The sequence below is a fragment of the Hemiscyllium ocellatum genome, chromosome 15, assembly GCF_020745735.1.
Source record: "Hemiscyllium ocellatum isolate sHemOce1 chromosome 15, sHemOce1.pat.X.cur, whole genome shotgun sequence".
In the NCBI taxonomy this organism is placed as follows: domain Eukaryota; kingdom Metazoa; phylum Chordata; class Chondrichthyes; order Orectolobiformes; family Hemiscylliidae; genus Hemiscyllium; species Hemiscyllium ocellatum.
In genome coordinates this window covers 34,493,085-34,516,744 of record NC_083415.1, presented here as the reverse complement: position 1 = coordinate 34,516,744, position 23,660 = coordinate 34,493,085, and the positions used below count along the sequence as shown (strand labels likewise).

General features: G+C 38.9%; 1 protein-coding gene across 4 annotated transcripts in view; it reads right to left on the bottom strand.

Annotated features, from left to right (window-relative positions):
* stau1 (staufen double-stranded RNA binding protein 1) overlaps positions 1-20,957 on the bottom strand; it is a 40,329-nt gene extending 19,372 nt beyond the window's left edge. For 3 of the 4 annotated variants that reach the window (XM_060836357.1, XM_060836358.1, XM_060836360.1), the window contains exons 1-6: positions 20,784-20,957; positions 14,245-14,512; positions 10,733-10,857; positions 7,083-7,239; positions 6,635-6,770; positions 2,661-2,832 (exon numbers count right to left, since the gene is read on the bottom strand). In XM_060836357.1, coding sequence (XP_060692340.1) covers positions 2,661-2,832; positions 6,635-6,770; positions 7,083-7,239; positions 10,733-10,857; positions 14,245-14,440 — 786 coding nt within the window. In that variant the 5' untranslated portion in view covers positions 14,441-14,512; positions 20,784-20,957. The remainder of the gene's footprint in view (positions 1-2,660; positions 2,833-6,634; positions 6,771-7,082; positions 7,240-10,732; positions 10,858-14,244; positions 14,513-20,783) is intronic. The other variant, XM_060836359.1, reaches the window with a different exon arrangement.
* Between the last annotated feature and the right edge of the window lie 2,703 nt (positions 20,958-23,660).

Sequence of the window (23,660 nt, the reverse complement as noted above, 5' to 3'; positions counted from 1 at the left end):
AAACATGATCGTGAAAAGCATTTGTACTAATCCAAGTCTTTGTTACCTTCTATGAAACTACAATTCAATTTGTAAAATAATTTTTGAAAATATTATTTTTGAAACAAGCTCCAGTGTGTCTAAACTACCTTAACTGATATGGAAGTCCACCACTCAACAATTTGACACATCAAATCTGTTGTTTTTTCCAAAAGAAATTGGATCTAATCTAATCTCACTCTGCTGCTTGCTCTTCAGAGGAAAGAGTTCCCAGAGAAGGGACAGCATGCTAAGAAAGCAGGATTGAAAGGAAATTTGATACAAGACTGTACATGTAAAAAAGGAATCAAACAAGGATAAGAATTTTAAATTGAAGGCATGAGGGAAATTAGTAATCAATGGGTACAAACAATAGATACAAGTGTAGCTGGCATGTGATAGATTATGGCAGCTTTTGAATCGTGACTAGAGTAGAGAATGAAAAGCCAAGGAGGACAGTATTTGAATGTCAAGTGACAAACGCAGAAATGAGGATTACCTTGTCAGACAGGGTGAGGTAGTCAAAGGTGGATGGGTAGGCAGCCTTTTAATACAAAATATGGAGTTAGAAGGACAGCTTGAACTCAAATGTGTAAACTACAACCAGTTTGGTTCAGTCCAAGACAACAGCTGAGGAGAGGAAAGGATTGGCAAACAATGTACACGGTTTATGTTGTGGATCAATATTTGGCTGGGACTTAGACAACAGGCAGTTATACACTGCCAATGTACATGTTGAAGCTGACTTCAGCCTTTGTGAAAGGGGACCAAACTTTGAGTGACAAAAAAGGTGAAAGAGCAGGGCTACAAGAGAAGCTGCTGTAAAAGATGCTTTATCTGTAAGCAATTAGTTAAGAGTAGAAACAAGAAAGAGCTGCTCCACCGAGCTGCAAATTTTCTAACCATTCTTACTCCTTTTCATGGTTACTACATGTCTGAGAAAGCATACAAATACATCACCAACTAGATTCTAACTCAGCACAATGAAGCTGCTCAAGAGCTCAGTATAACTTGGCGACATTTCTCATGAATCTAAGCTATACCATTTCCATTCCTTATATACTCTCAATTGGGTTCCCAAAACTACTCCAAATGCAAGCTTAACGTTTTGGAAAGTTCAACATTACTTCTTTGCTCTATGTTGTCCTTCAGGATAGAAAAACTGAAGGTTTTGTTTTGAAAAAAAGGCACCATCTATTTGCACTCTTAATAACAAACCCACACCTGGATTCAATTTTTCCCATTTTCAAGTGTGGCTAGGTCCTCTTTCAAACATCCTAGCTACAGCTAACGACAGTACTGATTTTACGGTTTACATACACTTAACATTTCAAGAGGAGAAGGCATCTCTCATTGGACAAGCAGCAGTTTAAAAGAATGTCGAAACAGGCCTCTATCTGGAATTTCAATTCCAGATCTGATTGGAAACTGACATCGATAAATGTAAATGCAACATTTATGATATTACTATGGGTCCAGTCAGATCATAGACAGAAACTTGGCTTGACAATTTTAACTTGTTTTTGTTTTATCAAAGTGGGGTGTCATGGAAACGTAAGCATGCATTGCTGCAGATTTAGCTTTAACAATAAAACAAGTTTTTTAATAAAGTAAAAGGAACCATTTACTTAAAAAGGAAAGCCAATGATTTTAAAAACATATAGTAACAGTGTGATCCCATTAGACCCAAAACCCCTTCATAAATTGAAAAGAAACAAACAGCTTTTGTAATGCACCCAAAGCGCAACTCATTCAACATTCACACCAAAGTCCCTGTATTTAACACTTTGCTGGGTTTAAGCTATTTGTTTTGTCAATCTTTAAACCAGAACTGCAGATAGCTTACTGCTGGAGCTATTGTACCCCTGTTTAAATATACTTAGTTTTAAGTAATTGCTTCAGGGTTTAATCAATTCTGGCCTGGGGCTAACACTAGTGGTCTAGGTCACCAGATCTTTCCTTCTCAAAAGGACTGATCTACACAGCAATCCTATTCTAAGGACTTCACTGGACTGCTCAAAATTGAGTGAAAGTGAGAACTGCAGATGCTGGAGATTAGAGTCGAAAGTGTGGTGCTGGAAAAGCACAGCAGGTCAGGCAGCATCCGAGGAGCAGGGAGTCAATGTTTCGGGCAAAAGCCCTTCGTCAGGAGTCAGGCTTTGCCCGAATTGTCGAGTCTCCTTCTCCTCGGATGCTGCCTGACCTGCTGTGCTTTCCCAGCAGCACATGTTCAAAACTGACACCCTCCCAATCCCCCAAGCTATAAGTGCTTCTCAAACTTAAAAATCCAGAAGTCTCTAAAACCATGAGGCCTTATTATTTACCTTTCTGGATCACAAAATAATCTAAAATAAAACAAAATTTCCATTAGTGTTACACACAAACCCGTTCATTCTAAAGTCAGACCATAAAAAAAAACTGTTTTTAAAAGAAAAGTCACCATGGCTGCAGAATTACTTAAAAGTTAATAATTAACTTCAAACATAGAAAACCTTCAGATTACTAAATTAAAAACCAAATCCAAATTGCAATAAATGATATTGCGTCTATAAATCTCAGTTTACATTACATTCTCCAACAATATAAACTGACTTGATTGGAATCTAACCTGCTTTTAAACAATCAAAAATGAAAATACTTACAGTTGGTAATTTGGATGGCAGGGTTTCATTTTGCAAGGTTTTGAGTGCTTTGGCAGCCGCATCATGTTTAGCAGCCTGCCTTGATCTTCCCTTTCCCTGGAATTGCTGATTTCCAATTACAAGCTCAACTTGGTAAGTGACTGGTCCAACAGGGGGAAAAGGGTAAAAATACCTGAGGAAAAAGAAACTATTTGTAAAATCTCAACTCTTAAGAACAACAAACTGAAAGGTTGTAATTATACATTTATATCAGTTCTGAAGATATGCAGTATTGCAGTTTATAAAAGGCTTAATCCTAATCAAGACGACTTAACAATAAAAAAGCACAGGGGCTACTTTTTAAGAAATTATTTAATTCTAGAGATCAAAATTATGCCTGGAAATAACCTTGGTTAGATCACAATGGGATCATTAAACAGTCCTGTTTCATATTATAAGCTTATAGAAAAAGTGCAAAACGATACCAGAATAGCAAAATTACAGCCATCTGGAGGAGCTGAACAGGCAAACATGTTTATCTCGAGTAAATATCACTGAGCAATGACCAGGTACAAGTCAAAACCTTCCCATTTGTGGGCCTGATCAGAGTTAACTGCCATAATAAAGTATTAGTGAATAAACTCAAAAGGGAATTCAAGTTTATTTACCTGGAGAACGACTACAATATTAAACTTGTCAACAAAAAAGTATTGCAGGCAAATCATAGATACACGCCCAAAGGGCAGGCTGAAACACACAGGGAAATGAAGAACTTGTTGATGGGGTTAGATCAGAGGCAGATGGCGAGTCATGCAGTTAAAATGTTGGTATGGGCCTGTTAGGCCAAAAGGCTGTTTTTACAATTAAATAATTGGTGAATTTGGCCCAGATTTTTATTTTGGAGTTTGTCACTTGGAATATATGAATTAATTATGCAAAGCCAGCAGAAATTGTGAAAGGAAACACAGATTTGTGGGTTTGAATTATTTTGACCAAATACCAGAAGGATAAAGAATATAATGTAATACAACGTACGTAAGTAATTGTGTCAGTAAAGTCAAGGCTAATGGGATAAAAGGGACAGTAGCTTTATGGATAAGAAGTTGTCTGACTGACACAAAACAGTAGTGGTGAATGATTGTTTGTTTGAAGAAAGGTAGACATTTGTTTCTGTCAAAATTGTTGGAGTTTTACAAGGTTACTATGCCTGAGTGTTCCCCCCCCCACCCGCCCCCGGCAGAGAGGGGGTAATTGGCCAGGCTCCAATTCGGAGTTTGAAAGGTTTATTGGGGCCCTTTTTGTTTACCCCAACTGATAATGTTTCCAGCCGAAGGCTTCCATGTCTTAGAAAAAAGACCAGCAAAGTCAAAGGGAAGTGGGCCACTAGTTCTGTAGTGAGCCTTTGCTTAGAGATTTCGATTCAGTTCAGCAGCAGAGAGAGAGGAGGTAGGCTGCTGGTTCGCTCCCTCCTTCTGCCCTTTTGACTTTGTAACCTGTAAGGCTGGTTAGTTTCATTTTTACTCTTTGTGCTAAAGGATGTGTTTATTAGGGCGGTTGCAAGTATTTTCAGAACAGCATCATTAAGTTGAGATAGTGTGTCAGAATTTTGATAAGTTGTCCAATATTCTATTTTCTGTTCTGTGCATTTCATTCCATAATTGTGAAAATAAATTCAGTTTGCTTAAAAATTGGCAGTCAAATCAGGTAATTCACTCCAGGAATATCCATTATACACTTACCTAAAACAAACAGCAAAGTTACGGTCTGGGCTACCTGCTTAAAAATGTTTTGAGAGGTCAGGCCTGGTCCATAACAGTTCTTTGGGGTCAGCATTTTTGACCACTGTTTGGAATGTGTATTAATTGGCTAGACCTGGGTGTATGAACCAACTTTAAAACTTGCCGATGCAACAAAACCTAGAAGTATTGTGAAATGTGATGAGCATGACTTCAGACAGATTGTTGGAACTAGAAATTGAGAAGCAACATTACATTTTTTTTTAAAAAGTACAATTCGCAGGGAATATCAGGGGCAGAGTGCCTGAACTGCTCAAGATAGTAGGACAGACTGACAAAGCTGTAAGGCATACAGGGCACATGGATTTTTAGAAAGAGGCACTCAGTACACAATTCAGTTATGATTCACCTTCATATGACAACAGTATAACTAAAAATGGAGTATTGTCCAATTCAATTGAACAATGCTAGGCACGGAAGAAAATGCAATTAAAATTTACAAGAATGTTGCAACACAAAAGACTTGAGTTAAGAGGACGCGAAGGAAACATTTGTGCTATTCACCTTATGGAAGTCAAAAGTTGAGAGATTTGATCTAGTTGCTTAAAAATCATGAGGGATCCACACAAGGTAGGCCACAGAATTCAAAGCAATGGACATTGGTTTAAGTTGATTAACAAATGCAGCAATGGTGAGAGGAAGCAAATCTCTTTTCCAAGATACATTTATTCTGAATACACACCCTTAACTAATGAAATTTGGCTTTCCAAAGGAAAAAGAGATGGAGAAAAAAAAATGCTGGTCACAGGGAAGTAGTCCGGAACAGGGCTAACTGTGTAGCTTTAGGAGAGCTTTTACTGTCCTGTCAAGCCTAAGGCCTCTTTTTGTAAACATTTTAATGATCTTATTCAACCAAAGACCATGCCACATTATATATATATATTCTGCCTCTAGTTTTTCCACCTTTTCTCTTATAACATTTATACTAGTTTCAACTTGCTCTGAACGTCTTGATTGACTATTGACTGAAATGGAGTACATTATGTAGGGTGCCACTGCAGTACAGTAAAAGAAGTGGGTCCTTTGCAATTAAAATACTACCAGCTTTAATAGGGGACCAAACTGAACTCTCCCTAATTGTTGAAACAAGCATAAAATATCTTACAATCCTATTCAAAGACCAATACTGAGCTTTTCCAATGACCTAGCCAAAATTTCTCATCTGTCCAACACCAAAAAAAAAACTTTTCACCAAGTATTATATAAATTGGCTATTTTAAGCTGCTTCAATGAAAAATAAATGACAATATTTAAAAAGTTACAGGTTGCAAAACATTTTGGAATGCCACAAGGGTACAAAAATGTGTTATAGATCATGAAGCTTCTTCACTCATCGTACACAGATGATTATTTTCTTTGATTATATTCACCCCTGACTACAGGTGTTACGCAGTCATAGAATCCCTACAGTGTGGAAACAGGCCATTTGGCCTAACAAGTCTGCACTGAACCTCCGAAGATAATCCACCGAGACCCAATCCTCTACCCTATTACTCTACATTTACCCTTGACTAATGCATCTAGCCTCCACATCCTCAACACTATGGGCAACTTAGCACCGATTCAGCTGACCTGCACATCTTTGGATTGTGGAAGGAAACCGGAGCACCTGGAGGAAACCTACACAGACGCAGGGAGAATGTGTAAACTCCACACAGACAGACAGTCGCCCAAGACTGGAATCGAACCCACGTCCCTGGCACTGAGAGGGAGCTGTGCTAACCACTAAGACATCATACCGCCAGACAAGCACCAACTATGCCAATGGATTATGAGAAACAATCAGCACAACTACAGGTTGTGCGCAATCTGGCAGACAATAGCATTTTTTTCTGACAACGAACAATACTCAAAAGCAGAATATAAAGTGGATCTCCCCCAACCAGGAAAGCAAGAACGTAACATCCAATCACATGGAGACTAGCACAGAACAAGAATTCAACACTGCAGTACTTAACCCGCATGGTGTATTTTTTTAAAAGAAATCTGCTAGGCTATCACAGGAGCTCTTAACATTATTTTATTCCAGAAGCGTTTGTGGGGCAAGGATGCCCTGAAAATATCAATAAGGAATTTTTGAAAAATGTAGCTAATCTACCTGGAAACAAAAACCTGAAATAGCATTTTGTCTTCAAACACTGTATAGTACAGACAACTAAGATATAGGTAGAAGAGAATTAAAAAAATAGCAATTGATACCTTTGAGGATAAGCATTATTTCTCAGCATATTGTAGGTTGGCCTTAATCCAGGATAAGGATCAATTGGTCTATAGGTTGGTTTCTTTCCCATTTTCATACACAAGGCATTCAGTTCTACTGTTGGAGTTACACTGTCTAAAAATACAAATTAAATTATCAATTTAGTGTCACCCCAGAGTTCAAAATTGCATACATATTATTCAACTTGCTATACAATGTCTGGCAAGGAGTTGTTTTGTGAGCAACTGGTTCAAAGAGAGTGTGAAAATAATTCAAATGCAATTCACATTACTTCTTAAAATAGAAATAAAGCACCTGAACCTTTACTTTTGACTTTATACTTTAGGAGATCACTCATGATTTTAACCTTGAATTTTACCAGGGTTTGCCAAAATAGTGATCAATATTGCTTCTTTCAGTGACTGTTCTACTAAAACTAATTTTTACCAGGATTTTTTGAATCATTACGTGGGGGACGAGGTGGTGGTTTTGGGAGATTGGTTTCCATTAAGGCCTTTGCAGCTGCAGCATGTTGAGCCTTCTTAATGCTGCTTCCCTCAGCTTCCCAGTGTTGGTCACCAAGTGTCAGCTGCACTGTAAAAACCTAAAAGTAAAATTTACAAGTCGTCAAAAAATTCAATGCTCAATTATAATATGATTAATTTTAATTTAGTGTATGGATTTTAAGTTTCATTTCAAATCAAAAAACAATATTACCGAAAATCCTACCTAACTACATATAAAACAGATGGATTTTGGCTATTAATGAAGTGTGATTTGGGCCAAGATTCATCAAATAGGACAAAATAATTCCTTGCAATTAAATTGAAATATCCCCTGCAAAATATTCTTCTTCCTTACATTTGATAACTATTTACAAGGCAAAATACTTGCGCATCATCTCATTCTGAAAATTTTGATATTCAAGTACAAGTAAACCCAAATTTAATTTTGAATAAAAGAACAACTTAATTGACTAAAGTGAGCAGAACCCTTTTGGATAATGCTCTATTGTTAATTCTATCAAAACCAAGCAAAGAACATCAGTTTGTTATTTAACCAGAGCATGATAAACACATACCCTGAAGTGACAACTAGATATTCACCGATCAGCAGAAATCTCTGGACAGATATAGCCTAGGAAATCTTAGATGATTTCCTTTCTCCAGACAACACACCCCAAGATCAAGGGACTAAATAGAACATCTTGCAAGGCTTTATAGCTTAATATGAATATTCTAGTCAGACATGACAGAAGCCAAATACTCCTCCTGTAACTTGATTTCTTTCACTGAGTTTATTCTTCTCTTTTTCAAAAAAAAGTACAAGCCTCAAAACTCAGGAGATACATTCATCAAGCTTTCAATTTTTCTAATATCCAGTGTGTTGTCTTCCCAGTAAATCCAATGACTGGGAACAAAAGCTTAAGCTTCCCTCCCAACTCAATGTTGGGAAACAGGGCAAATTTCTGGGTATATAAAAAGCAGGGAGGTCAAATGGTTGGACAACAAAAGAAAAAAAAAAGCATGAAATAGAATGTTTTGTAAACTGGTTGGGGGCTACTGGGACTGCGATGGTGCTAAGGAGCATATGTTAGGGAATTCATTCCATTAGGTCTCCAATCCCTGCCCCACTAAAATAAAACAAAATTGAGACACTGGAGATGTGAAACTAGTCAAACTCAGCAGATCTAGCAACATCTGCAGGAAGAAAGCACACTTAACATTGAGTCTACTAACTCTAATGAAGAGTACCAAATTCAAAAGAATAACTCTGCCTTCTTCCCATAGCTGCCAGAGGTACTGAGCGTTGGAAGCATTTTGCACTGTTCTTTCCCCCAAAGAGATTCTAACAAGATGGAGGCAGATGCACAGAGGAGAACAAATAACCGCTGATAGGAATGTAAACAGAACGGTCTACTTCCTACCCCGCAGGAGGATCATAACAGGTCATTCTGTATTTCTCTGTTCACCATCCATCACAGGTAGCCGATGCATAGGAAGTGATCTGAATTGTATAAATACCAACTACCAGTGCTTTGATTCATTGCTAGGAGTCAGAAATGAATCAAGTTGAAATCATATGTGCACACCTTTGACAATGGAGTGAAACCACGATTTTACATTATAAACCTCCTTTATAGTGAAACTGTGGTTTCAAGAGCAATGCAAATTCTGAGAATGGGAAGTTAGATGTTGTGGTTCTGTTCGCCAAGCTGGGAATGTGTGTTGCGGACGTTTCGTCCCCTGTCTAGAAGACATCCTCAGTGCTTGGAAGCCTCCTGTGAAGCGCTTCTGTGATCTTTCCTCTGGCATTTATAGTGGTTTGTATCTGCCGCTTCTGGTTGTCAGTTCCAGCTGTCCGCTGCAGTGGTCGGTATATTGGGTCCAGGTCGATGTGCTTATTGATTGAGTCTGTGGATGAGTGTCATGCCTCTAGGAATTCCCTGGCTGTTCTCTGTTTGGCTTGTCCTCTAATAGTAGTGCTGTCCCAGTCGAATTCACGTTGCTTGTCATCAGCGTGTGGCGCTGCTAAGGATAGCTGGTCGTGTCGTTTCGTGACTAGTCGGTGTTCATGGATGCGGATCGTTAGCTGTCTTCCTGTTTGTCCTATGTAGTGTTTTGTGCAGTCCTTGCATGGGATTTTGTACACAACATTGGTTTTGCTCATGCTGGGTATTGGGTCCTTCGTTCTGGTGAGTTGTTGTCTGAGCGTGGCTGTTGGTTTGTGTGCTGTTATGAGTCCTAGTGGTCGCAGTAGTCTGGCTGTCAGTTCGGAAATGCTCTTGACGTATAGTAATGTGGCTAGTCCTTTGGGTGGACATGCCGCAATCCAAAGGACTAGCCACATTACTATACATCAAGAGCATTTCCGAACTGACAGCCAGACTACTGCGACCACTAGGACTCATAACAGCACACAAACCAACAGCCACGCTCAGACAACAACTCACCAGAACGAAGGACCCAGTACCCAGCATGAGCAAAACCAATGTTGTGTACAAAATCCCATGCAAGGACTGCACAAAGCACTACATACGGCAAACAGGAAGACAGCTAACGATCCGCATCCATGAACACCAACTAGCCACGAAACGACACAACCAGCTATCCTTAGCAGCCACACACTCAGATGACAAGCAACAGGAGTTCGACTGGGACAACACTACTATTATAGGACAAGCCAAACAAAACAGCCAGGGAATTCTTAGAAGCATGGCACTCATCCACAGATTCAATAAGCACATCGACCTGGACCCAATATACCGGCCACTGCAGCAGACAGCTGGAACTGACAACCGAAAGCGGCAGATACAAATCACTATAAATGCCAGAGGAAACATCACAGAAGTGCTTCACAGGAGGCTCCCAAGCACTGAGGATGTCACCTAGACAGGGGACGAAACGTCTGCAACACAAATTCCCAGCTCGGCGAACAGAACCACAACAACGGGCACCCGAGCTACAAATCTTCTCACAAACTTTGAATGGGAAGTTAGAGTTGGGTAAAATCTGTGATTGCTTGGCAGCTAAGAAGTGGAAAGTGTTGGTGGGACATTATGGAAGAGAATTTATTTTCCATTTTGTAGTAAAAAGCTGACTATTCAGCCATTACTTCCTCATATAATGCAATCGTGGAAAGCATCAGTGACCACACAGAAATTAACAATGTACCTTTACTTAAACATTGGTATTGATGAGAGAACCAAGGTCAAGACACTGCAAATCTACATTTCACTCAACCTCACATCATCAAGATGCAATGGTATGCCCAAAATATTCAAAATTTTGCAAGCACATCTTCCAAGATGCCACGTTAGATTAAGTTATTAAGGATTTTTTAAAATGGAAAAGCACAACCCACAACATAGGAATTGGAACAAAAACAAACAAGAAACAGAGCTAAAAATTAATTTCAGCACTTTGAAAAGCCATAAAGACTTGGCATTGCTCTCACCCTAAATATCTTAAGAAATTGCAGCATTTTCAACTTTAAAATTGCAGAGTACACAATTTAGCTTCAAATAAACTATTTAGGATTGAAAATGGATTCCTATCAAAGCCAAGAAAAGAGAAACATTAATGTTTTCTACTCACCTTTGCGTGAGCTGGACCAAGTTCATTTAACAATTTGTATTCTGGCTGAATCTTGTTGAAACGGGCTAACTCATTCACAAGACACATAGGGGTTTTCTCTTTGGGGTTTGCCATGTTTGAAGGAACTGAAAAATTAAATCACAAACTTAATTTAATATTGCTACCAAACATTGAAACACATTCCAACAAGCAGCGATTTTGCCAGTACAGATTAATGTTACAAATAAAATCTTGAGATTCTAAAATGCTTCAATATTTAAGATATTCTGATGCTCCTATAAACCCAATGTAGATATAAATACCTTACAAGTTATAATGTTTTCAATAGAAACACTCTGAATTTGTAAATATTTATTAGAGAACCATTCAGAAATATGGATTAAGCAAGTCTGACACCAATTGATACATAACCACAGCCAGTATGGCTCTGGTTTAACTGATCTGGGATGGCATTGGCTCCCACAAAAATTCAGCACAATTATAAGTCAACCTTTCCTTTCAATCTCCCCAAAATACCATTCTTACATTCACCTGGGTAATAGATTTCCACAAGTAGAACAGGTTTCTTATGAACATAAACATATTTATTTTATTTATGTTCATTCAGTTAAAAATCTCAATGCCAGGTTTAGTCCAACAGATACAATGGGAAGCATACTAGCTTTCGGAGTGTCGTTCCTTCATCAGGTGGTAGAGTATGACTACCACCTGATAAAGGAGCGTTGCTCCGAAAGCCAGTATGCTTCCAATTAAACCTGTTGGACTATAACCTGGTGTTGTGAGATTTTAACATTTGTACACCGCAGTCCAACACCGGCATCTCCAAATCATATGTTCATTTTGATGAGCACAACCGACATTTACATGTTACAAGTGAAAAAAGCAGTTTTGCTGGCAAGCTGGATTAAGAAAGGAGGCTGAACTATGTGTTCAGCAGTTAACAAAAGTTCAACACTGAAATAGGACGCAATTGGAAAGATTCATGGAACCAACATGGATGGAACTTGAATATTTGCAAAATCTAAAGGCAGTGACTTTGGTTTTGTTTCATCAGAAAAGGCATCTGAAGATGTCAGCAACAGCAAGGGATGCTCTGGAAAATGGACAGAAGAAAAACCAAATCATAGCTATGCAGTGAAGTTACTTCCATGATCTCAAGTGTTGTCACCAAAAGACAGCAATTATTGAGCAGATATATGGGAAAGGAAATAAGTGATTACGGTGAATATGCAGAAGAAAAAAAAAAGAGAAATCATTTGAGGTAACATAATGACAGTAGATAACAACTGAGACTGCAATAAGAGTCTCGCACCCAGAAAGAATTTTGTACAAATGCTGCCCAAGGAGGATAGTGTCTTTGGAATGCTGAAGGCAGTATACAGATTCATTGCTTAAATTTTAATCAAATTCATATAAAATTAATACATTAATAAAACTTAATAGATAGCTCATCATTGCTTCACAAGTAAATAAACTACAATATTTTAATGCTTACATGGACAAAAAGATAAGTAACAAACACCACCATAGAGGATATCCAAGCTGCTTTCTGCACTTACAAAGTAGCGTGCTGTCAGCTAAGTGCTCCATTGGTAAGTACATTTGGCATTCCAAAGAAACTGTACATGGAAGGTCAAAAGTGCATTTCCTGCAGCATTTGAAATAATTAGAGTGAAGAAAAACGTGAAAGGACAGCATATTTGCACTCAATTGAGAGGCAAAGTAAGTAACCAAACCTCTACCAACACTGACTTTTGGGGAAGCACCTGATCCTATAGGATAATACCAAAGCCTGAAATATGGTGAACAAGGCCAGAGAACAATGACCCACCATTATATGATATGGTGTAGATTGTACTGGTTCAATGTCACTGTCTAAAGGACAATAAATGCTGGCCTGACCATTTGTGTAGAGAAAACAAAATGCTAGACAAGGTATTTTACAAGCAGTATGTACCCAACATTGATAAATTATCAGGCCCAAATGATATGCATTCAAGTGAGGTGGTCTGGAATTGTGGACACACTGGCCACAATGTACAGTGGTGGTACCAGAAGACCAGAGAATTCCAAATGTCAGGCCATTTGTTCAAAACAAACAGGGTGCAAGGATAAAACCAACAACCATAGGCCAATTAGGTTAGCATTGGCAGCAATTCAAACAATAATTCACAATCAGATTTATCAGTTGGACAAATGTGAATTGTTTAAGAAAATTCGGCACAGATGCACCTAGGACAAACGGTGTTTAACTAATTCGATCAAATTTTCGATCAAGTAACAGAGTGGGAACGAGTTTAATTGCATTGCATTCGAATTTCCAAAAGGTGTTGCACAGAGTGCTGTATAACAAGTTTTTCAGCAAATGCAAAACCAAAGAAATGAGAGACAGGGGCAATATGAAAATGAAATTGGATGAGTTGCAGATAACATTACTGGTGAATGGCTGGTCTTTAGACTGGAGAAAGATATACAGTGGGGTTTTTAAAAGGTCAATATTTTCTTTATTTGATCACACAAACATGACAGTAAACAGCACAGTCCCAAAACTTCTGAATGACAAGTTAGATATTGCGAACTGTGAGGAGGATAGCAACAGACTTCAAGAGAACTTCAGGTGGTAGAATGGATAGATGGCCAATGCAGGAATAATGCAGAAGCATACATACATTATAGAAATAATGAGACCAATACAAGATAAAAAGGTCATTTTAAACAGGGTATGGGGCAGAAGAAATTAGGTTACATGTCCATAAGTCATTTAAGGGGATAGGACAGGCGAAAAGAGCTGCTAATAAAATGAAATCTCAGTTCTGAAATTGGGGCACAGAGCACAAAAGGATGAAATTATCTTAAGCCTGCATAAAGTATTGCTGTCAGTACTGGGCACCACACTTTAGGGAGGACAGATGTAAAGTCATACACAAGACTATAAAAAAAGACTCATGAAAATGGTCCCAGGGTTCTCAATCAGGTGGACAGATTGGGGAAGCTAGGCATGTTCACCCTGAAGAATAGAACTAAGAAATTTGTCATGTGTTCAAATTGGAGGAGTCTCGGACTGAGTTGGGAGAGAGAAATTGTTGTTATTGATGCAAGGATCAAGAACGAGAAAGCAGCAATTCAAGGTGTTTGGCAACAAAAACAAAGACTATTTTACGCAGCAAGTGGTTAAGATCTAGAATGCCTGAGTTTCGTGGAGATATATTTGATCAAAGCCTTCAAAAGAGAATGAGAAAACTGTCTTGAGAGATTTTAAAAAAGCATTATGGAAACAGTTGATGAGCAAGGCCAGAAAGGTTGCTCTTAGACAGCCAGCATGGAGATGAAGGGCATAAGGACGTCCTGACAGATATTTAACACAAAATTCTTCACAAAAGCAAACACACTATTCCATTGTTTATTGCCACTTGTCCCCAAACAAATCCAAAACAAAAAAGCCAAGTACTATTTTTATCAGTAATCTGCACATTCAAAGGCATTTCCTCCATGACTAGAACATACGTACATACCTGCAGCTGCGGTGGTGGAAGTGGCAGACATGGAAGGTAAAGCGGAGCTTTGAATGGGCCTACTAGCATTTTCTGATGGCAGAGGACCAATACCAGAAGGAATGCTCTGACCAACACTACTACCCATAAGAGGTTGCGATAGACTGGAGGATGAGTTATGAACCTGAATTTGAGACATTTCACACTTCCAACTCATTAACTTAGATTAGATTTATAGGAAGATTGCAGAGGTGCTGGTTAAGATCAGAAATATGCAGTAGCAGGATCTCTGGAAAAAGATACAAACACATCATAGTTTAGTGCACATTCATTAACAAATCAGAAAATCTAATTCCATTACTACACTATTAAACCAATAATTACATTCGAGAATACCTAAGAGGCGAATTATTAGAGGCATACAAGATGATCAAATGATTAGATAGGGTGGACAGTGAGAGCATTTTTCCTCAGATAGTGATTGCTAGCATGAGGGGACATTGCTTTAAATTAATGGGTGATAAATATAGGACAGACATCAAAGGTAGGTTCTTTACTCAGTAGTAAGGGCTTGGAATGCCCTACCTGCAACAGTAGTGAACTCACCAACATTAAGGCATTTAAATGGTCATTCAATAAACATATGGATAATAATGGACCAGTACTGCACTGTAATGTTTGATGTTCTATAACTTCATATTTAATCCAGAGTAACTAAAGTGCAATATTACATCAGTTTACAACATCTATACTCTAATAACAGAATTCCAGCATGACTAATTCAAAAATTAACTTAAAGCTTTGCAAAATTCACTAAGTAGCTCAATTCCAATTTGATTTGAGGAAAATAAACGTCAGGTCAACTTCAGAACAGAATCCTGGGGTGCAGGTTCATAGTTCTGCAAAAGTGGAGTCGCATGTGGACAGGTTGGTGAAGATGTTTGGTATGCTTGCCTTTATTGGTCATTGAGTATAGGAGTTAGGATGTAATGTTGCAGCTGTATTGGACATTGGTTAGGCCACTTTTGGAATACGGCATTCAATTCTGGTCTCCCTGTTATAAGATAGATGCCGTGAAACTTGAAAGGATTCAGAAAAGATTTAGAGAATGTTGCCTGGAGTGGAGGATTTGAGCTATAGTGAGAGGCTGAAACAGGCCGGGCCTTTTTCCCTGGATCGGAGACAGTGTGACCTTACAGAAGTTTATAAAATCATGAGTGGCACAGATCAGGCAAATAGTTGTCTTTTCTCCAGGGTAGCAGAGGCCAAGCCTAGAGGACATAGGTTTAATGTGAGTGGGGAAAGATTTAAGGGGCACAGAGTGGTCTGTGTATGGAATGAGTCACCAGAAGTGGTGGATGCTGATAAAAGTACAGCATTTGAAAGGCATCTGGATAGGTATATGAATAGGACGTGTTTAGAGCGATATGCAACAGGAACGATACAGGATATCTGGTTAGCGTAGACAGGTTAGATCAAAGGTTTTTTTGTCTGTGCTACATGTCTGATTCTATAACCAAACTCAAAATAGAAGTTTTAACAAATTGCTGAGTAAATAAACATATCCAATATGTAAACAGGTCATAGATAAAGGTATTATTTTCAATTTTATTTGTTCAACTGGGGATTTCCATTGGGATGGTGTCAGATACAAATGATTTCAATGTATTCGGGTCATTATCTGGTAACACCTGCTAAAAGTACTGAGCACAAACATGCTGTGTCAAGGAACTTCAGGAAAGGGCAGAAATTTTGAGACCAAAAGACATGGTGTGGACACAGATTAGCACATCATTCTGTTCCTACTTGATACAATTCAGTCAGGACATCAGGTTCAGGCTCAAATGAACTTGGAACTGCTTTTTCCAAAATTTCACTCCAAATCACAGCAATTTACTCAACCAGAAAGAACCTATGTCTGTCTTCACCAGCATATGTACTATCAGCCACTGGTCAATAGCAAATCAAAATTAAGATACTCTTATGGAAAACAAATCCACTACCTGACACTTCGGCACGATTAACAAATGACGACAATCAATGCACTTTCAATTTGCCTTCCCTGCATTTTCAGAACAACGGTAGCCTAACTGGTCTTTTCTCCAAATGGGTTGATCAAGGAATTATATGTTGCACCATTCTAGGAGGTAGTATGGCCTTGTGAACCTGTGGTACAACAACCAAATTAACTACTACTCCAACTTGTGCTTCCCCTGGAAGTAATCATCAGATTTGCTTTTCAATATTGCTGCTACATTAAGTTCCACATTCTTTTCTAACAACACATTCCAAATCACAAATGGGAATGGAGTTAAAAATATTTCATGTCATCTCAGATCATTTGGTCAATTACCTTAAATCCATGTGTAACCTTGCACAACTGATCATTCTGACATGCTAAAGAGTTTTTCTTATTGACTGTAGGAAAATCATTCCTGATTTTGAACAGCCCCATCAACTCAACATGCTCTGTGCCAACAACAGGAATTCCAGATGATCCAGACTTGCTGGACACTGAGGTCCTTGGCCTATAAATGCCAGCATAAATCCACTGGGGATGTTGCTATGTTTATGTAGATTTGATGCTAATTGCAGTCAAGGTTTAGGCTTTCATTGAAAGAAAAGGCACATCTGAAGGACTTCAAAAAGACTGTCAACAGTCCTATGCTCTAGAGTGCAAACTGAATTTGCCCTGTCCAGTAAGATTAATTACATTTAAAGTTACATGGATGTAGCATCAACAAAAGGTTAACTTTTGGAATTGCACTGCAACGAAAACCTAATTTGATTTATTTGGTCATGGTGAAATAGAAATGTTGACATCTATTTTAGTTTAGTACAAGGCTACTCCACGTTTGCAGCATTGCAAAATTGATTTTCAACTGTTATCTTTATTGCAATAATGACTTTCACCAACTTTTACAAAGAATGACAGCAAATATTTCTAGTCAGTGAATTGTTTCTGATGCAGTTCTGTTTATTGTCAAATATCTGTATCACAGGGTACCTAATGCCTGTTTTCAAATAAGAAATTTAATGTCTTAAGACGTATCAGATGTAAAAAGGCTAATCAGAATGATGCTGCCTTTATCCTGACATGACAACATAATCACAAACATATGATCCCAACACTTCACACCACTGCCTCTACCAAAACCTAAGTCAGTTTACCCTGAAAGATTATCTCGATAAGCAAGAACATGAAATGATCATTCCAGCACAATATCCTGAAGTATTTTCTAACCCATTAATTACTTTTGACTGAGAAAATATATTTACATAAATTTTGCTTGTGAATTGTGATGGCACACAAAGACTTGAATAGACGTTAAACGCATGGGAAAAAATTTGAGAGATAGAATAGATTATTATTATCTACTTGGTAGGAACACTAGAAACCGTATACTGTATTTCTCAAACAGCTAGAAGCCAAAAGGACTCCGGTGTCCTTTTCCAGGAGCTGCCAAAAGTTAACATGACGGTGAAGTGAGCTAATAAGGTGGAAAATGGTGTTGGCCTTTATTAGAAGTGGATTGATTGGCGGAGAAAAGATGCTTCACTGTAAATATGCAGCATTTTAAATGAAACTACACCTGGAGCAGTGTAGGTTCACCAAATTTCTAGAACGGGGGTATTGCACTATAAAATGAAAGATTAAACAGATTGGGCCTTTATTCCATGGAATTGAGAATGAGATGTGATCTCACTCAAACATATAAAAGTATATATGGGTTGACAGGGTAAATTTAATAGGATGTCTTTCCTTGCCTTTGGGGGTGCGGGGTCAAAAACCAGTGGACAAGAGTCAAAGAATAAAGAGAGGTCATTTAGAATCGAGAAGGAATTTCTTCACCAAGGGTGGTGAATCTTCAGAATTATTTGCCCCAGAGTGTTGTGGAAGCTCAGACATTGATATATTTCTACATATTACAGATATCAAGGGAAACTGGGACAATGCAAGAAAATGGGAATGAGATAGACTCAGATGACTGATCATCTCGCTGTGGGCTCCAAGGGTAAATGGCCTACTCCTGCTCCTATTTCTCATGTTCTTAGATACCAAATGGCTGAATAGCTAAACTTACTTTTGATAGTTTTGGTTGAAGGGACTGAAGGTAGGAAATATAGCATTTTTAAATAGTTCCATTTTTAATTTCATCACAGGAGTGTTTATTCTTTGATATGACAATTGGCCCTTAATTAATATCACAACTGAGATGTACCAAAAATTACAACTTTTCATTCCAAATGCAAAGAAGTGATGCAATAAAGAACAACTCAAGCCAAGAGGTATGGCAAATTTATTAGAAGTTCTAACAGATGAGGCAAAGTAAATAAACAAGAAGAAAACAGTATGCCATCAAAAAAACACATCGGGTGATCAAACTACAAGTGGGGAATTTGGCTTTTTCAATGACTATATTGGCAAAAATACACTACTAGACTTATACAAGATGAGATGTATTTAAAGAGAACATGAATGAGTGTAGGCTATTCAGTTCAAGTTTGTTCCATCATTCAGCATCATAGTTGATCTTTCATCACAATTCTCACTTGGCTTGGCTTTGATCTCTTTAATTTGCTTGGCAAGAATAATTCTACCACTCTTTTCTCACTATCCCTCATGCATAAAACTAAATTCCATGCAAATACATGATGTGCTTCAATTTATTGTAACAATGTATTTTCATTCCTGCCATTCTCCCAATGGATCTGTGCTGTCTGCTCTTCTTTCAGAAGACATTTTAATGCCTTACGCCCATCCACTTGCAGGGAATTTTGTATATGAATCCTTCAATGTCTCTGCACATCCATGCCTTTCAGTGTCCCTCCACTGTGCACATTCCCACTCTCTTTTCCACTCCATAGAAGTCTTACATTAAGCATATCAGCTCACTCCTCCACATTGAATTGCACCTTCCCATCCTACTGTCAAGCCATTCATATCTCTGTTGAGGAACAGGACCAAGATTCTGCACCGACAAAGAAACAGGAAAGAAATATTTTAAATTTTCGATAAAGCTAAACCTTGGTCTTCCAAAAATCTCACCCATGCTGTAGTCACTTAAATTTTGGCTACCAGAGAACTTTAGCTCATTCAAAACCCTTGCTGACCACATCCAACCCACTTTATTTGCATATTATCTTACCTTTACTGATCTGCAGACACTTAAGCTAACCCAACAATTCAAAATCTTACATAAGTGCTGAAAAGCTCTTTATGACTTGGCCCATCTCTAGTCCCCTGGCATTTACCAATCTACAACACATCATAGAAGTCTCCAATTTTAGCCAGTCTCTTTTTTGAGAGTCAAAAGCAATTAAGCTTTTGACTATCAAAGCATTCCCTTATTGCTGCTTGCCAAAACATTCCTGCATCTTCGCAACCCTTAAGACTACTAAAATAAAGATCTTACCCAGTTTTAATAAGCCTATTCCACTTTTTTTTTGGCTCTGACACACAAGTTAAACAATATCCTTTGAAATTCAGAATACATCAGGACTTCCACAATAACTTTCAATCTCCCATTTGTCCCACTGCTGTCAGTCACCAACTTTCCATGAGGCTCTGATATGGAATTGCTACATATGGCAACTGAGGACATCTGGTTTCCTAGCTGTGTTGAAGTTTACATTTGTGAAATACCAAGAAAATTTAACACAAGTAACAACTCTGAAAATTAATTCTATAGTGCAATGACAATTACAAACAAGTCAAGACACATTAACAATCTGGAGAACATTAAAGCAGAAAATCTCAAAGTTTAAACTCAGAATTGTTATTTTGTGTACATCCCAACCAGCCAATAACAGAATTATGATTTACCAGTCAATAAAGAAAGGGTACCAAAAAAGGTTTGTTTTAAAAAACAAAGCACACAATTTGAGAGATACCATGAAGGAACAAAACCAAACCAAACAAAAGTAGTCACTTGGACTTTGGAGACTTTATCTGAGTCCCAGAAATGCATATAAAAAGGAACACGGTTTGGACAACCAACACTGGTAAACAAAGTTTAAAAAAGGGGAGACCTATGTTCCAAAGCTGCACGCTTGGATGTTTGGAAAAACACCAACGATTGACTTATGGGGCCGAAGACTTTTGATAATGATGCCATCTGATGCCCTCCAAAAGACTGGAATTAGCGATCTTCGCAGCTGTCCGGTCAATGACAACACATTAAAGCATTTTCCTTGGGATAGATGACATTTCTTTAGGGCATTCGGGGGAGGGAGGGAGAGGTGGCGTTAACACTTGCACAGGATTTGCCAACTTTGGAAATGTGATGGGACCTGTCAGTGCTGTGGCAGACCACGGGGCCCGGGTTTGAACTGACCAGGTGATATGCGACAAACCGGCACTCAGAAACCAGCCGGCTCCTCAGACGGCCCACGACATGGCAGCGGGGCCTGGTGATCCTAACCGAAGCAGGCTGCCCTCCTCCAGCGTTCCTAGCCGGGCTCCGCCGGGTCCCAGGTCCTGGGGCAGACCGAGCGCTGGGGGCCGCTGCCCCCTGTACAGTCTCCTCTCCGGCCTCTGCTTTTCACCCGAAACTTACCTCCTTTCTTCAAAAAAGCGAGCTTGAAGCCGAATTTCTGAAGAAACGAGTCAATCCATTCGCTCACGAAGCAAGAAAGAGGAGCCGCTTCCCGCTGCCGACACACGGCAAACACTAAAGAGAATCGGACGAACCGGCGGCGGAACCGACCTTAACCGCTTCACCTTCCCAGAGCGCCGCGCGCCACCGGAACTGACGTCCCGCGTCGCCCACTGGCCCCGCCCCTCCAGCGGCCCTTTAAATCGTGGGGTTCGTGCGCATGTGCAGGAGGTTCGATTCTTTATTGTCGCCGCCGCCCCCTTGGGGATGTGTGACGTTTCAATCTGTATCAATGTTTCTCTGATACAGTGATGTGGCGGTGCAACATTAATGTTCAGAAAGTATACTGACTACGGGGGCGGCTCAAAGAGGAGTTCTCCTGAACTCGGAAACGTTAACTCCGCTTCTCCCTGCCGACTTTCTCCTGGATGTGGGACAAATTTTAAAAAATCACAAAACATCAGGTTATAGTCCAACAGATTTACTTCAAAAGTACTAGTTTTCGGAGCGCTCTTCCTTCGTCAGGTAACTAGTCAACTAGCTTTCAAAGAATGCACTTCAAATAAACCTGTTGGATATATCCTGGTGTTGTGTGATTTTTACTGAGTTTTTCCAGCGCTTCCTACGTTTTGTTTCGGATCTCCAGCGTACGCAGTCTTCTGCGATTTTACTTCGGTGTGTAGAAAACATCAGGCAAGTAGCGAAAGAGCGAATGACGAGGTGGTTGGACGATTCTCCTGCTCCTCGGATGCTGCCTGACCTGCTGTGCTTTTGCAGCACCACGCTCTCGACTCTGATCTCCAGCATCTGCAGTCCTCACTTTCTCCTGATTTAACGTCTAACTTGAATGACATTTCCATCAAAGTAGCGTTCTTGGCGCTACATTGCAATAGTAATGTGGTTTGTGTACTCGAAGCTTGTAGTGGTGTTTGAATCTAGTTTTCTAATGCATTGATGAATAAAGCCCTGACTTTGTTAGTTCTTCTCTCCCTATTACCAGTTGCTCTCACGGTACGTAAATAGCTGCTCTTGTCATGAATTACTCAGAAGCAAAAATCTGATTTTTGTCTTTGGCAACATTGGTAGATCTTGAGTGGGTTAGATGTTTGCAGATGAGTAAGAAGAAAATTGTCAAATTTATATTTGTAAAACGTGTAATAAAAGTAGTGGAATGAAAAAATAAATAGAAAATAACATTCTAAAACACAACTGAACGTCCTGTAATTCTACTGAATAAAAAAAAAATCATGTTTTGGAATAATAATGGTATATATGTAGTCAGTTGTTTAAGATAATTATTTAAAGCTAATTTTAGACCAGAAAGTCACTGCGCACATTTTCATTTTGTTTTAACTGCCACTTATCGGCCATTTTCATTTATGTGGCTGCACCTCCATCCAGGATCAGTTGATGTGTGTTTTCTGGATTTATATAAATAAAGTGCGGGTGTTGCTTTATGCCACAGTGTTTTATATAAAGGCATTGGAGGTCAGAAAAATTTGAGAGGAATTTTTTTTTTCTGGACTTTAGTATCCTCTCCAACCCCTGCCCAGAAGACCACCATTGTGAGGACTGCCTTGATGGTCATTTTCATCTTCTAAAAGCTGTAATGGGCTTGATGGAATAATCCACAATAATGAAATTCTGATAAGTATAAATAGTGCGTGGTGAATACTTGTTTTAGAGCAACTTTGAGAGTAAACTGCATTTGGCAAAGTTCATGTGTCAACTGCTATAAATGCCAGTATGATCCATGAAATCAACACCAATTACTCAGTTTATAATATATATGAACCTTCATTAGAGGTATTCTTTGTGTGATATTTCATTAATAATTCCATAGACAGAAGGTATTCCTGATAAAGGGCTTATGCCTGAAACATCAATTCTCCTGCTCCTTGGATACTGCCTGACCTGTGCTTTTCCAACATCACACTCCCAACTCTGATCTCCAGCATCAGCAGTGCTCACTTTCTACCAATATAACACTGGGAATTGTTGATGACTTCACATTTTCTCGACAATGTAAACTCCTGAAATCTGTTACTTGATGCTAAAATCAATATACAGATCACAAAAACTTCAACTGCTATGTCCAAACTGAATAAGAGTATGGAACAATGACCTGAGAATGTCCAACTTTAAGTCTCCCAAGTCTGTGTCCTCTGTGCAATCCTCTATAGTGGTGAAAGTTGAATAAAATGTGGAGGCTGCAGTAAAAACTGAATGGTTTGCATCTTAGCTGTTTCAGACTTACTCCCTGCATCTCTGAGCAGGACAAGGTCACCAACTCAGGTGCTGGAGTTTGCTAATTCCATTATTTTTCCTATTTGCTAGGCCATAGGCACTGGATGGTCACATTCATTGTATGGATGACAGCTGTCTACACAAACACCTTCTGTATGAAATCTTGAGTATTCATAGCTCAGAAACAAGGATAACTACCAGTGAGAATAGAACGTTATCGACATTGTCACCTAGTTGTCAGTCACTGAAAGCTATGATCTTTGGATTTTGTCTAGAAGAGTTTTAGAAGGGAAGAATTCTTTGTTTGACTAGGTAGGAGATAGATCATGCCCTTTATCAGTTCACTTGTCGTCTGCAGCAGACAAACACAGGAGACTGCTACACCACAACATTGCACAAATTACGATCTACAATGTATATTGCTGGTGACTATGCTACTCATTTGGAACACCCGATGTATATGTGGCATAGCTTTAAATCTATTAACAATGATACATTATCAATCATATTTTGTCAATCTTCCCTTGGAAAGGTCAATTGATGTATATTGAGTAGCAGTGCTTCAAATGCAGTATTAATTGTACACTAACT